Source organism: Ips typographus, linkage group LG16 (genome assembly GCF_016097725.1).
Source record: "Ips typographus isolate SLU linkage group LG16, UJ_Ityp_2.0, whole genome shotgun sequence".
Classification (NCBI taxonomy): Eukaryota; Metazoa; Arthropoda; class Insecta; order Coleoptera; family Curculionidae; genus Ips; species Ips typographus.
The window spans coordinates 3,553,146-3,562,786 of NC_138437.1; the positions used below are offsets into that span (position 1 = coordinate 3,553,146).

Here is a 9,641-nt window from a genome sequence, read left to right on the forward strand (position 1 = left end):
GGTTACCTGTGGACACGTGTTTTCTTCCATTTGGGCTACCCTTTGATTTCCAGCAAAATAACGTTAATGTTAGTGCTTGACTGTCAAAAAGCACTGAACTAAAATAATTAATCGGTTATAAAATTGCCGTGAAAGCTTATTTACGCAAATTATAGGACCAGAACCGCTATTCTTTCTGGTGGGGTAGTAAAGCCGATTGCCAAAACAGCCATTATGAAAAGGCTAGATAAAGGGTTTCAAAAATGAAAAATGGTGGACAAACATTAAAAGACAGAACCAGGCCAAAGTGCTTCGTCACGATACGATCAGGATCATGGTAGATCTGCTGACAAGATACTGCCCCTTGGCATCTTAGCCTAATGGGGATGGAAGAAAACAAATGCAGGTTCTGCCGAGAAATGGAAGAAATTGCAGCTCACGCTCCAGTTGGATCAACAAATACAGAACAGCTACACTATGGGACCACTCTCAAGGCTGTGGGGTCTGATCAAAGAGACAAAACTAGACAGAGTCCTGTAACTTGGAGAGAGTCACAATAGATCCCGTGGGTGGCGGTGACAATAGTATAGGTCACTCTCCCAATCTGTAATCTGTCATCAAAGCCCAAAATTACACAATTTTGAGTTTGGAGGAACTTTTTTAGATTATCCCATTGTATAAAGTTCTAAACCCAGTCTTGTACTGATGGTGGAATTATGTACATATCATAAGGTTTGACATCTTTTTATTCTACATGGTGGAGCCCATTACTCTCTTAGTAGAATTTCAAAAACCATCCTTCTGTATGTATGTTGGACTGTATCTAAATAATCCTGTCCGTGTGTAATAGATTGGAAACGGTTTAAAACTTTTAAACACATATTGGCTTATAGGTAATTGATTCGTGGATGTGTACAAAAAAAAAATGATCTTTGTTAACTACAAACTTTGGTTTATTTAACGAAATAAGAACGTGAAAAATAGTAAACGCGTGATTGTTGCTTTTGTCGAAAGTCGTATCGCTTCTGTTCTTGCGGCACACACACACACACGTCCCGTCTCTCTCTTCTCAGTCGGGATCGCGGGGTTGCCACTGTGACTTTTTGTCTATCACTTTCGCGTCGTAACATGCCGCCCGCGTTGAAAAATTAAAGTTTTTCAAAAAAAAACACGCACTGAACTGTCGAAATCGATTGTTCCTTACTGAGCGTTTTCTTCGCATTGAACCAGCTCGTCCTGCATAGGGAGAATGCACACCTTCTTTAAGGATCGTCTGGTAATGGTTCCATTGGGCAGCCTTACTGAGACCACTCGAATGACATTATCGTAACCGGGATGTAGCTCCGTCACTCTTGCTAGAGGCCATCTTAAAGGGGGAAGGTTGTCCTCAACGAGAATTACTAAACTTCCAACTGGCAGCTGACTTCTGAGGTCGTTTTTGGTGTTCCACTTGTTTCTGACCTGGAGAAATGCAAGGTACTCTCGGGACCAACGATTCCAGAAATGTTGAAACAACTGTTGTAATTTTTGGTATCTGGATAACCGTGAAATATGCATATCCTTTAAATCTTCTTCCGGTGGACTTAACAGTGAGTCGCCTATTAGGAAATGGGCGGGGGACAAAGGTAAAAAGTCATTGACATCGTTAGAAATTGGTACCAAGGGACGCGAGTTTAGACACGCTTCAACCTGCACAAGCAGAGTGTACATCTCCTCATAGCTTAGAGATGAATTGCCTAATACGCGCCGAAGGTGAAATTTACAAGACCGCACAGCAGCTTCCCAAAGCCCACCTAGATGGGGTGATTTCGCGGGTATGAAGTGCCAACGAATTTGGCTGTCAGCTAAGAATTTTGTCACGCTTTCATTGTGATCTTTTTTGTTGATTAGGTCATACAACTCTAAAAAATAGTTGTTTGCGCCTACAAAATTCGAGCCGTTGTCCGAGTAGATGTCGTGAGGTTTACCTCGTCGTGAATAAAATCTCTTTAATGCATTCAGAAAACTAGAAGTTGACAAATCTTTTACCAGCTCGAGATGCATAGCTCGAGTAGCAAAACAAACAAATATGCAGATATACGTTTTAATTAGCTTGGTTGTTCTTAGAGTTCCGTCCTTTACATAAATAGGTCCGGCATAATCCACCCCACATTTGGAAAATGGTCTACTCGGTACTACTCTTGAGCGAGGAAGAGAACCCATTAAGAAATTTGTCGGTTTAGGGTTGACTCGATAACATACTTGACATGATCCGATTATACGTTTTACGGCATTTTTTCCATTAATAGGCCAGAACTTCAGACGTATGATAGATAAAAGATTTTGAATACCAGCGTGCAAATTTTTTAAATGTGCTTCTCGTATTATTAAATCGGTTAATCTGTGCTTATATGGCAGTATAATAGGGTGCTTTTGTTCGTATTTTAATTCTGAATTTGTTAGTCTACCTCCTACTCTAATTATACATTCTGAATCAAGAAATGGACTTAAATTTAATATTTTGCTGGTATTGCTTGTCATTCCTTTGCGTTTGAGATCTACTAACTCTTGCTTAAACACGCTATGTTGAACTAATTTTATCAAAACCAATAAAGACTTGTCAAGTTCGTCTACAGTAAGAGTGTTGTATTCATAGGTTTTCTTCAACAAGGATCGATTTTTAAACCTGAGAATGTAAGCAACTACTCTAGTTAGTTTTGTTAAACTAGAAAATTTGTTGAACAGATAGTCGTTGAAACTTGGATTGATTGGTAACTCAGTACTTAAATTTACAGCTGCACATCTATTGTTCGTAAATTGTACGTTTGACTTTAACTCTGGAAGATTATCAGTTATGGTTGTTAAGTTATCTTCGAGCTCAACGTCAAGACGGTCGATCTGTAAAAAGTCAGGTCCGTAAAACCACATGTGGTTATCCACTAACTCTTTGGGATTTAGCCCTCGTGATATGATATCTGCCGGGTTTTCCTTACTCTTTACATGTCTCCAATTTGTGACGTCGCTAAGTTCGGTTATTTTTGCAACCCGATTAGCTACAAAAGTTTTTAAATTTTGAGGTTCTATTTTTAGCCATGCTAGTACTATGGTCGAATCGGTGAAATAAGTTGTTCGACAAATCGGTAAGTCAATAATATTTTTGATTTGGTTCATGAGTTTAGACAATAAGTGAGCTGCTAAAAGTTCTAATCGTGGAAGTGTCTGTTTTTTCACAGGAGCTACTTTGGATTTAGCCGTTAAAAGGGTAATGGTTTTCTCACCGGTTTGAGTGGTCGAACTAATATAGATACATGCGCCATATGCTTTCTCAGAGCTATCACTAAACCCGTATAGCTCTATAGTCGAGTTCGGTAACGTCACGTGTCTTGGTACCTTTACATTATTCAAGTGTTGAATCTGAGATGAAAATTCAAGCCAATTGTCAACCAGGTCTGGTGGAATATTGTCATCCCAATCCAGATCTAGCTTCCAAAGACTTTGTATTAATAGCTTTGCTTTAATCGTGGCAGGGCCTATAAGACCAAGCGGGTCGAAAATTTGAGAGATAGCTGAGAGAATCGTTCGTTTGGTAAATTTATTTAAGCTAAATTTTACGTCAACTATATAATTCAAAGTATCATCGACAGGATCCCACAAAATGCCCAACGTTTTTAGTTGTTTTTTATCACGAAACAAAACTAAATGGTCTTCATTTTTATTTCCGTTTAACTGCAAAATGTTGTTTAAGAACGACTGATTGTTCGATGACCATTTTCGTAGTTTAAAGTTTGCTTGAGCCAAAATTTCTGAAAGTTCTTGATACACTTCTGTACATTCAGTTTCATTATCAAAACTCGCTAAAAAGTCATCCATGTAAAATGCTTGATCAATTAAATTTGATGTTCTTGGATAATTAGCTCTGTTTTGTAATGCTAGCTCTTGTAAACAGCGTGTGGCTTGAAAAGGTGCGCTTGAAGTACCGTATGTGACAGTTTGTAAATTATAAACTTTAATTTTTTCTTCCGGATTCCATCTCCACAATATTTGTTGGAAACGATGTTCAGTTTCATCGATTAGAATACAACGATACATCATTTTGATGTCAGCACTTAATACATATTTACGTAAGCGCATTCTTAATAAAATCGAGAACAAGTCTGGTTGTACAGTCGGGCCAACTAATATCAAGTCATTAAAGGAAATACCTGAACTAGTTTTTGCACTGGCGTCAAATACTACACGACATTTTGTAGTAGAAGAGTTCCTCAAAACAGCTGAATGGGGTAGAAAATATGAGTTACAATCATTAATGTTTATCGAATCTAGTTCGCCTTTTAACTTCATATGTCCTAATGACTCATATTCTCGCATAAAATCTAAATAAGCCGTCTTCAATTCCGCGTTTTGACCAAGCTTTCTCTCTAAATAATAGAAACGTTTTAGAGCCGTCGTTTTTGAATTGCCAAGTTGAGAATTTTGATTTTGGTTAAATGGATATTTTACAATAAAAGTACCGTTCGAATGCCGTGTTGTCGTTTCTTTAAAATAGTCTTCGCAGTATTGTTGATCTTTTGAAAGATGCGTTTCGTTAGGTAACTCCTCTAGCTGCCAAAATTTACTCAAAGTTTCTTGTAATGTTTTATTGGTTGTTCGTGCGGAAAAATTACAGACTGTTTTTTGAAAATCCAAAAAGTTTAAAGTACCGGTCAAAATCCAACCTAAACGAGTTTCTTGTAATCCTAGCATTTTGTCTCCGAGTTTAATTCTTCCTGTCATTAACAAATCGTAAAATATTCCTGCTCCTAAAAGTAAATCAACATCCTGTGGTTCATTGAAAGTACTATCTGCTAATCTAATATTTTTTGGAAAAATGATTGCTGAAGCATCAAATCTAGTAAGTGGTAGTTTTTCAGTAATGACTGGCAATACAAGAAATGACAAGTTTGCTTGAAATTGATTAAAGCGAGACTTTATGAAAGATTTTGCACGGTGCGTTATTCGAGTTAGACTTTGACTAATACCTGAAAGTGGTAAGTTAATGTTTTCGAGTTGCAAATTTAATTTGCTACAAAGTGATTTAGTAATCAGATTTGATTGACTACCTGAGTCCAGTAATGCTTTACACTCGTGCCAATGTCCTTTATTATCCGCTATCAATATGACAGCTGTTGATAATAATACTTGATTAGTGTGAGACGCAACATACGACAACTCGCCTGAAATTTCGTTTATTTTCCAATTTGAAACTTGATTGGTATTTGTCAGAATCGAACTGTCATAAACTTGGTTTATATCGTTAGGATTAGTAGCAAGCATTGCATGTTGCCCAGCTTCAGAAGAAGCTACATATTCTCGAAGTTGTCGTGTGTTTCCATCCGTGATTTCCCCTGAATTATTTGTCTGTGTCCTATTGACATTATTCTGACTGCTTGAATTTTGCGAAAAACCTCTGTCAATATGTAGTAATGTATTATGTTTTTGATTACAGGTTCTACATCCACCAGATCTACAATCATACTTTGAATGTCCTGTTCTTAAGCAATTACTGCAAAGTTTAAGCTTTTTCACTTCATTAAACCTTTCTGAAGGGTTTAAATTATAAAACTTGGGACAGTGATAAATAAAATGATTCTCGTTACAGTAATTACATTTTACAGACTGTGACTTATCACTCCTGTCAGTAAGTCCATATGCACATTGCTGATTTAAATTGGCGTGAGAATTGTTATTCGAATAGTTTCTGGTACCTTTAAATGGAAGTTTTGTATGTACTTGATCTCGTGATTTGCTTTGATTTACGTTTAATTTTGAAAATTCATGATTTATTGCTTCAAGGGTACAACACTTTTTTGTCAAAAATTCAATAAATTCACTTAGTGTTGGTAGTGAATCATTAGTTTGTTTGCTTTCCCATTCTCGAATACTGCTACTGTCTAACTTATGCAAAATTAGTGGAATTAACAACGTGTCCCATTGTTCAACTGGTAAAGATAATTTTTGTAGCGCACAGATATGCTGATTTACCATGTCTATTAATTTTCTTAATTGCAAGGGCGAATCCCTATGGACAATTGGTAAATTAAAAAGAATGTTATTAACATGAAAATTAATAATAGCTCGTTTATTTTCGTATCGTTTTTTTAATAACGCAATGGCAATAGAATAATTTGAGGCGGTTACATCTAAAGACTCTACTAACTTTAGCGCGTCTCCCTTACAGCATACCTTTAGGTACAAAAACTTATTTACTTCACTTAAGTCGGTTCTATTGTCCACTAAAGAGTCAAAAATGTCTTTGAAACTAAACCATGTTTCATAGTTTCCGTAAAAAGATGGTAACCCTAAGTCTGGGAGTTTGGCAACAGCGCCCGCCTGTGGCAGCGAAATGTGCGCCTGCGCCGACTGTGACGATAATGACGTGGTAGGAGAGGAAGAAGAGTTGTTTACCGAGAGGTTGCAAACTTTGTCTGCATCTGCAATATATTTTTTTGCATATGAAATAGCCGCATAAAAAGCAGTTTCCGTGTCAAGTCTATTAATTTGTTCCTCATTCGACAAAAATTCTAAACGGGTTTGAATTTTATCGAATTCTGAAAAATCTTCTTCCACGCTCTTAAGCCGAGTTTCCGTTTGAAACCGATCAATAGCATTCGATAAATAATCATTAAATCGATTTAATCTTTGACATATTACTTTACGAGCATGCCTTAATTCCAAAATGTCTGTGTCGACCGACTCTGTTGAATTAGAACTCTGCATTGTTTGCTTTTTTGCTTTTGGCATTCTTATTTAGCACAAAAATAAAACACGTGATGATTCGAGACGAGATATTTTAAACAAAACGAGAATATTCGAAACAAATGTATATACGAGTACTGCCTGGGTGTGAAATTTGCAAATTTCCCTTTTCTTGCAACGTGAATAAATCCTAAACTTAATCGAGATTCGTGACGTAATTAAAATACGAGAATGGACGTGTAAATTCGCGATAATTACTGTACACTTTGCTATTATTTTCAGGTCGAAACGTGTAAATCCATAAAAAATAACGTAAACTGTGGCGAACGATGTAAACGTTTTTCTAACGATTATCAAAATAAGTACGGTAGGAATGATTAAAAGGATACAGGCGCTCACCTTTTGTTTCTTGTTGATTGTGGTTTGGCGATCGACGTACAAAATGGCTGCTTTTCTTGGTTCTGTTTCTGTTTCGATGCAATTTGCTTGATTCTCCAAACTTCAATTTGGAATCTGGCTGACGAAGGACCACTATGATTCGTGGATGTGTACAAAAAAAAAATGATCTTTGTTAACTACAAACTTTGGTTTATTTAACGAAATAAGAACGTGAAAAATAGTAAACGCGTGATTGTTGCTTTTGTCGAAAGTCGTATCGCTTCTGTTCTTGCGGCACACACACACACACGTCCCGTCTCTCTCTTCTCAGTCGGGATCGCGGGGTTGCCACTGTGACTTTTTGTCTATCACTTTCGCGTCGTAACAGTAATTTCTAAACATAGTTCAAACTAAGTGCGAAATTTTTTGCTTTTTTGGAGCCTCACACGAATACTTTTCCAGTCCAGTTATTTGCAAGATCATCTTCAATTGAATTTGGTCTCATTCAATTAAAACTACACTTTTAAATTCTCAAACAAAACCATCCAATGGATTTTGCAACCTCAATTGCACCTCGTGTAATAATGTTTTATTAGAGCTATATATTGTGGATTAGGGATGATTTTTTGATATTTCAAAATAGGTCAAGTTACATTACAAGTTGAATAGAAAATGGTTCAATTACATAAAAGAGAACGAGTAACATTACTCGTGATAGTCAGATACGATGACAGCAGACGTTCACATCTCTAAGGACGAGAAATATTCAATAATACATTCCCTGATCGAAAACTCAAATCTCCATCTACCCTATACATTTCTCATCTCTAATTCACCTTCTAATTTGACGTTATCAGGTATTCTAGTCAACAATGAAACCTGTTGTTCTTTGCTCAAGTTTAAACTCAGATTTCTCGAAACTGCCTGAATAAAACTTTGCAAAACATTACCTATTTGCTGATCCAAGGAATTTTGAAAGAACAAAAAAATTGATTAAAATCATTACTGATCTATTAGAAGAAATGGTGGTGGATGTCGCTGGCCCGAAGACCTATGCCCTAAAAATTCAAAATGACCATCAAAAGACTATTTTGAAACATTTGAAATACCCTGTATATTGCAAATTTTTAAATAACGCTTGTATTTACAACATCTGTGACGAAACTCAAATATTCCCAACATTTGAGAGTTATAAGAAGCAAGAATGAATTGTTTCTTCAAGTTTGCAGATTATTTTAATTTAATTACCTACACAATGCTAGGGTTAAACGGCCAAACCTATACCATGCCTAGAGAATTGGATTTTACTATTAGAGCTATTTAGATACAGGGTGAAGTTTCAGATTTTTTACAAGTTTTATTACATAACTTCATTCGTTTTTGACAAGGGGTCAATCCCCATTTTATCCTTCCAAACTTTTTGTAGTACGCCGAAAATCTAATTCTTTCTTCAATTTAGAAACTTGTTCGTCTCTTGCATTTTTTCCGTATCTGTCGCCGTTTTAGAGTTATTTGCAAAAGTGTCTAGGAGTGCATAAAATTTCCCATAAGAAGTATATAAGAAATTGTATGAAAAAGTTACAATTAAATTTTTTCTCTGTAATTGTGGAGATCCTAAAGAATAGTGTATGTAGAAAAAATAATCTATAAAAGAATAAATGAAGTTATGTAATAAAACCTTTAAAAATTCTGAAACTTTATCACCCTGTATATCGGTAGCAACGGATTTTCGGACACAACTTTCTGCTTAAAATCCAATTCTCTAGGCATGTTATAGGTTTAGCCGTTTAACCCTGGCTCACCCTGTATAATAATATTTGGTATTACATTGTATATGTGTAAAAAAAAATTAATTTTAGATTTTACCTAATATTTACATAAATTAACTTTAAAGTCTGTTTTTTTAGGTAAAATGTTCCAACAGTGTATATTGGGGAAAGGCGTAGCGAAATTGTTTAGTTGCTCTTGTGAGGGAGAGGGGGTTTATTATTGTCCAGTTGTGGGGGTTGTTTATCCATTTTACCTCTAGTTCCGTTAATCGTTCTGTCCGTTCGTAGAGTAATTTGTTAGATGGGTTATGTAGCAAATTTAGAAGATGTCTAATCTTGGTTATTAAGTGCAATTTGCTCTGTAGTTTGAATGTGTTTTTTGTTTTGCTGGTCGCATTAACTCTTAGTCTGCAAATAAATATGTACATTTGTTTGTTTAATAATTTCAGTTCTCAAGTTCTGTGCATGTTTTGTAAATTTGAGTTTTTGGTCAAGTGTTATCCCTAAATATTTAATTTCTTGTCTTAGTGTAGTTATGTTACCGTCTGTTATTATTGTAGGAGAGTTGTCTTTATTTTGTGATTTGATAAGAGTAGTTGGTTTTTCGTGGAGTTTGGTGTTTGTAGAACCATGCCGTCGTCTTGTCTGTTAATGTCCTCTACAGCTTTTGCCGTAGTTTTGGCCATAAAGTACGGCCACGTACGGAGTCCAGTATCGTCAGCATATTGTAGACATTTGTAGAATGTAGTCATGTTTGCTTATGTAGTGTTTGTCATGTAGATTGTGGTTGTATATGTCATG

At 36.0% G+C, this 9,641-nt stretch overlaps 1 protein-coding gene across 1 annotated transcript; it reads right to left on the reverse strand.

Moving 5' to 3' along the window:
- Nucleotides 1-1,179: 1,179 nt before the first annotated feature.
- LOC145738875 (uncharacterized) lies at nt 1,180-9,592 on the reverse strand. The gene is made up of 3 exons (XM_081993992.1): nt 9,475-9,592; nt 6,181-6,428; nt 1,180-4,560 (listed from the first exon to the last, which is right to left on the reverse strand). Exons 1-3 carry the CDS (start codon nt 9,590-9,592, stop codon nt 1,180-1,182), a joined length of 3,747 nt encoding a protein of 1,248 aa, XP_081850118.1.
- Between the last annotated feature and the right edge of the window lie 49 nt (nt 9,593-9,641).

Excerpts from the sequence above, each read along its gene's own strand:
- LOC145738875 (XM_081993992.1), bottom strand. The coding sequence starts at position 9,592 with ATGACTACATTCTACAAATGTCTACAATATGCTGACGATACTGGACTC. Across the intron at positions 6,429-9,474 it reads CATTAACAGACAAGACGACG|ATGCAGACAAAGTTTGCAAC; the intron begins GCATGGTTCTAC and ends AATATATTGCAG. Across the intron at positions 4,561-6,180 it reads ATAAGTTTTTGTACCTAAAG|CTAGAGGAGTTACCTAACGA; the intron begins GTATGCTGTAAG and ends AAATTTTGGCAG.